At 36.2% G+C, this 6,000-nt stretch overlaps 1 protein-coding gene across 1 annotated transcript; it reads right to left on the reverse strand.

Annotated features, from left to right (window-relative positions):
- Positions 1–1,206: 1,206 nt before the first annotated feature.
- LOC147299184 (Expp1 protein) lies at positions 1,207–4,445 on the reverse strand. Its single transcript, XM_086250901.1, has 3 exons — positions 3,881–4,445; positions 1,804–1,911; positions 1,207–1,713 (listed from the first exon to the last, which is right to left on the reverse strand). Exons 1-3 carry the CDS (start codon positions 4,187–4,189, stop codon positions 1,402–1,404), a joined length of 729 nt encoding a protein of 242 aa, XP_086107027.1. The 5' UTR covers positions 4,190–4,445; the 3' UTR covers positions 1,207–1,401.
- Between the last annotated feature and the right edge of the window lie 1,555 nt (positions 4,446–6,000).

A 6,000-nucleotide genomic window follows, 5' to 3' on the forward strand; every position in this document is an offset into this window, starting at 1 on the left:
AAATTTTTTACTAATTTGTTGTTTTTTCAGTGCTAGCAAGACTTAAGCTTTAATGTTTAGTCTCTAGGTTGTAGGACTTCATCCCCAAAACCTAAATCAAAAGCATTAATCCTTTATAAACTTTGAATTTTTATGAATTTCATACAGTTATAATTGTGACTGCATAATAGTCACAGCTATATAGCAAACCGAAAAAAAAAAAAAAAAAAAAACCAACAGAAAACCACCAAGCGCTTTGTACTTTGGCAGTGTCGAGCGATCAGTGTCAAAAAATTCACGTTTCCTAAATATTTGTGACTTAATCCAAAATCTTTTGCTCTAAGTTAGTGTTTAAACTAAAAAATTAGTGTTTTACTGCTTTGCTAAGAAACTATTAGTACTTGGTATTTAATTCTAATATTTTATTTTTCAATAGTTAGGTTTTTTGCTAATTGCTGAATCCAACAAGATATTATTATACAAGTCATGCAAATGCCCCAAAGCAAATAATTAACATCACAAACTATGAGTTGCAAACTTGTAATTGAATTGCAGTCACAGACAAATTACGACTAAATTAAAAAATATTAATTGAAACTGATTTCGAACTCTTCTTAACGAGATTAGTTACCAATAAGACGTGACATAGTTAAAAGTTGCTTAAATAAAATGATACAATATATGTTCAAATCTCAGATGATACCTTGAAATATAGTCACTTTAAATTCAAAATAATACTAATGTTTCAAATCCATTTCAAATAAATTATGGTTCCAATTCCCTTACTGCTTCTTCAAGAGTAATGGTCCAACATTATCGCCAGTAGCTTTATTGTGCTTCACTTGGTAAGTGCAATACTCAGCCTTGCACTTACCTAGTGCATATGTAATAATAGACCCTGTATATGGTTTGGCCAGGCATAAAAGCAACTGATAAGCAAAATTATGCAAACCCATTATACAATGAGTGCTTGAGAGAAATTAGTTGTCCTCTACTCAAGAGGCTGCACCATAGTTTGATTAGGAACCACCAGACCAGAGGCCATGTTGGTGAGTTTTGTTATCAAGCTAAGGAGAAAAGTTCAGGTCCATAAGTCTAGAACAGCCTCCACCACTCTTCAAACTAAGTGCAGAAGATATTGGACTATATTTACTTAATTTACAAGAAAGTTTGCCTGCATAACACGAAGCTTATGCGTATGACTATATATTATATTTTGACAGAAAATTTGAACTACAACACTACGTTCATCTAATGTATATATAAATATCCAATTGAATCAATACTGAGGTGTCCAGCATCTGTAGAAATTTAGATATACAACAGGAAAAACAGAGGGGATAGAGGCAGCAAAGATGAAGAGTGACAAAATCAAACATCATCACAAATGAATACCATCCATGGATGGTTTGGAGTAAACTTTTAAAAGAACTTGTTATACTGGCCAGTGAGCGAATCCCTGAGATTGGAATACAAGTTATAGAGGGAATACTGCCGAAGGTTCTCCACCTCATACCATGAATTGAGAACAGAGAGATGCTTATCTGTACCAGAAAATGCAAGCTGTATCCCAATACTGCAATCTACAGAACCCCCTCGATTTTTACAGCTTGATGTTTTAATGGCACAGTCAACTTTGTTGAGGCAAACAAAGTCGGAGTTTCCTGAGCATTTAGCACATCCATCTCTCTTCCAATACAAGTTTTGCAGCCTACCCTTTTGAAACTCGAGTACCTTCAACAAAGTCCATATGTTGGATCAGAGAATTTATAAATGGAAAGCCCTTTACGAGATTCCAACCCATTTCACGTTACACATACTTACCAAAGTAAAACTCGTCACTATGTATGTGCTGTTTGCAACAAAGGCAGGAGGAGACCTTGCAGCATATTTTCGTCCAGCAAATGCCACCATGTACCCACCATATGAATCCTAGAGAGCTCAAAATTACAAATCATTTAATGTTCTGATCCATGTAACAAGATAAGCACTGGATAGGAAATGCAATACAGTAAGTTAACAAAACCAACAAGTCAAGGCAGACATACACAGACCCACACAACAGCTCAGATGAAATTTATATTCAGCTTTTATTTTTTAGGGACAGCACCTATATCTAGTTTTCCTATGATATTAAATGATTTGTTTTCTCCACTCTTATACTCTTCCTCAAATGGAAGATTAGTTGTGTTCCAAAGTGTCCACAAAATGTCAGATGCATGTTAGCTGTCATCAAACTAGGAGATTTATCTTTTTGTACAAAACAAATAATATTAAAATTTTCATCTTACTAACTCACATGGTTGCTTAATCATCATACCATAAGTATCATAGCACCCTACCTCCATCAATTTGGTGCGTGGAGTTTTCCATTGGTGACTACAGCAGGTAAAATCTTATTTGGATGAGATGGATCTTCCAGCATGTGGTTATAATGATTTCGCAAATTTGACATGTACTGTACAGTTTCATTGCTTAACTCACATATATCACTGGTCCTTGGTCGTTGTAAACTTTCAATTCCAGTGACTATTGTACTCTCTGCTCTGCTGTAGTAAGTCAATTGCATTTCTATCTCTGATACGAGGTATAAGGCACTTCATAGGAACTGATGATAGATCTCATACATAGCTTCCTAGATAATTTTATTTTTTTGTTTATAAGACATAACTTCCTAGATAAATAATCCAGGAATGCCTTAAGAGCCATGGTGGAAACTCCATTACCACAATACATCTGATATCTGAAGGTCAAGCAGACATCAATATTCATGAAGCAAATATAAATCTTTCAAAGACATTTCTCAATTGTAGATTAGCATTCTATTTATTGTCATCGATCAGAAACAATTTCTTAAAGTTATGCTGAGTTCTAGAATGTCATTGTATAGCCATGCCCGCTACTCACTATACCTAAGATTGAACGACCAATAAGACAGTTCCTCAGTGTCCAAATTACTCTAAATTCTCTTGTTTTCCTTATCCATTTTTCTTATGTCCTGTGCCAAGGTCAGTCAGCAATGCATCTCTTTTTCATACTACTCATGAAGATATGTCAAATGGAGTCTCTGAAGCATATATATTTGTCTCTAATGAAATAATTACATAGCATAGATGAGAAGTACAGTTACTAAAAAATTAATTTTTTTTTTTTACAAAAAACTAAAGACTACACTAGAATGAAGTTACTTTAATATTGAGCAAAATCCTAACGACAGGAGATAAATTGTTCCCTATATTCTAAGAGGACAACTCATTATCTACAAGAACCCCAGACAATTTCAACACCAATGCAACACAGAATATGAGCCTCCTTATTGCTCCATATCTCTTTAGGAAAGGTAAGTTCTAATAAGATAAAGAAATACAGTCTACTTAAGGGCCGGTATACATTTGAGAATCAACCCCAAAGAGGTATTATTTCCCCTTTACCCTCCAACAAACCCATCTAACCAAATGCGCTCCAAACTTAAAAGAATGCATATATTTTTTATTCTTTCAAAATTTATTAATATAGCCTTGTTAACTTGACATCCAAAGAGAATGTAATCCTGCTATTAGGATTATAGACTTTCAATTTTTATTTATTTATTTATTTTTAAGAAGATCATAGGTTCTACTACTAACGAATCACCATATTGCTGCCTAAAATCATCACAAAAGGGAAATTAAAAAAAAAAAAAAATCTTCACAAAAGGGATGCTACCCAAATCATGAATATGGTTCAAGAATCAAAAGCATCGGAACCAAGCTGTTGGGTAATAAAATGCTCATACTTAAATGCTCTGTTATAACTTACAAAACGCTGTAGACAATTTATAGCAGGCAAACAACAAACCCATCACAAAATGGGTCTAAAACTGTAATAGAAAGCAGTGCAGAGTAGTTAAAGATGGAGTTACCGGTTGGAAACTAGAGGTGTTGATTGTGAGGAGGGAGATCTCGTCGACTTTGGGTCTGAAGAGAGCGAGCTGCGAGTTGGAGGAGGCCAGCGAGAGGCGTCGGTCGCAGGGCGAGAGCTGATGCGACTGGTTCAAGTAGAAGGAGCTCTTCGACGAGAATGCGATCCCAAACGTGAAGCCGTCGGACCTCTGAATCTTGGAGTCGGCGCACGGCTGGTACACAGTGTTGGTATTGGCTGCTTCCACATTCGCTACAATCATCAGCATTAGCATCGCTGCCAGTGTTGCTGTTGCTGTTGCTGTCGCCATTGGAGCTTCTTCTAATAATGTGATGGAGGATTTGATTGGTGGTGGCCGGTGGGTGTGGTGGTCAGGTGGTGAAGCAGAAAAAGCCAGATAGGGAAATGTGGGTGGGTGGTGGGTGGATGCTGAGCTTGCTTTTGTGCTTTTGTGTTAACGGTGGCCTGTTACCTCTCAAAGCTGAGGCGAGTTTTGAATTTTTTTTTTTTTTTTTGGGCACCGTTTGGATACTCAATTTTGAATACCTTTATTATTCATCACAAATCACATAAACTCATGACTCTCCATAATAGAGAGAGTGAGAGTGTGAGCAAAAGTGAGGATTTAGTGATTTACCCTCAAATGACAAATAATGGGCTACAATGTTGAGAGTGAAAGTGAGTGAGGGTAAAAATTGAGACCAACGCATGCTAAGGTTGAGAGTGAGAGCTTGAGGTTTAGTGAGGTCACCCATGTGCATCACATGCGCCATAGTTTTTGGAGAAAAAGTGGGGGTGGCAAAATTACAAGAGCATCCTTCTCTTTTAAATTTGGCTTGGTATAAGTGGTTGGTATTAATTAAAAGAATGTGAGTATTAAAGAAAAAACGTGAAAGAGTAAAAAGCTACCAACAGGGGGGCCCACGTGACAGTGAAGGGGGGTCACTCTCTTGACCACGCGTGTGCGTGATGCACGGTTGAGATCTTTGGACCTTTGCGGATCAATGGTCCAAATCTCCCGGACCGTTACTTTTTATTTTTATTTTTGTTTTTCAAAAATGTCATACGCTTAGCGCCGATCTAGTCGTCCATTTAATAGTCGTTGATGATCAACAACTATAAATAAATAACCGTTATAATTAGAATTAAAAAATACAAACAAATACCAAAAAAATACGAAAAAAAATACATAAAAATTAACTAAAATTTCCAATGGCTAATTCATCACTTTTCCTATAAATTGAGCATTTACATCTCATTTTTTCACCCATCTATCTATCATTTTCACTCACTCATATTGTAGAAAAAATTCCCTTTTAATTTCAATCATGGTAAAGGGTCCCAATTGGTCTAATAATGAAGAGGTAACTCTAGTTGTAGCTTGGATGCAACACTCTCAAGATTGTTGTATCGGCTCCAATCAAATAAACATGGATTTTTTGTGCAAAGTGTACGATGAATTTATTTGGAATTGTCCTCAAGCCCTGGTTCATGGGCGACAACTTGGGGCGGTCTAAGCTCACTTTAAGAAGATAGGGCAAGCCACCACGAGGTATCGCAAATGTATCTTGGACGTGGAACAATCATGCTCTAGTGGGCAACGGTTTCGACGATTATAATCTAGATTGTGAGGTTTGTACAGCATGGTTTCAAAATAAACCAATAATGTAATATTGTATGTGCGATACTGAAGGAAAAAGACCATTGTGCCACTATTGTATCAAGCGGGACCTAAAACTCTCAATACCCAAAGACTCAGGTCTGGTTCCATGTACTTGCGGGAAGGGCATTCAACCATGTGCCGATTATGCGGCCAAACCAAATATCTCATTTTGGGAAGGATATAAGAATGTTTACGTGAATGCCCGTGATTCGCCCGAGGCCACTCGTGGGAACCATTGAAGATTATGTTTGTTGTTTTATCATCGTTTCTTTAATGTTTTGGGTGTTGTTGTTGTTAATTTTATGTACTCGTTATAGTCTTTAATTGTTATTGTGGTTTCCTTTATATGTTTGTCATCGTTCGTATTATAAAATACAATAAATTGTGTTGTGTTTACCATTTTTTTGCATTTCAAACCTTAAAAAATATCAAACAACTTGAAATATAAAATTTATAAT

Source organism: Dryas octopetala, chromosome 1 (genome assembly GCF_963921425.1).
Source record: "Dryas octopetala chromosome 1, drDryOcto1.1, whole genome shotgun sequence".
Lineage (NCBI taxonomy): Eukaryota > Viridiplantae > Streptophyta > Magnoliopsida > Rosales > Rosaceae > Dryas > Dryas octopetala.

What these genes read in the sequence shown, in the direction of transcription:
- LOC147299184 (XM_086250901.1), bottom strand. Translation starts at nt 4,189, where the DNA reads ATGGCGACAGCAACAGCAACAGCAACACTGGCAGCGATGCTAATGCTG. An exon ending in ACACCTCTAGTTTCCAACCG is followed by an intron (nt 1,912 to 3,880) that starts GTAACTCCATCT and finishes TGAGCTCTCTAG; the next exon opens with GATTCATATGGTGGGTACAT. An exon ending in TAGTGACGAGTTTTACTTTG is followed by an intron (nt 1,714 to 1,803) that starts GTAAGTATGTGT and finishes ACTTTGTTGAAG; the next exon opens with GTACTCGAGTTTCAAAAGGG.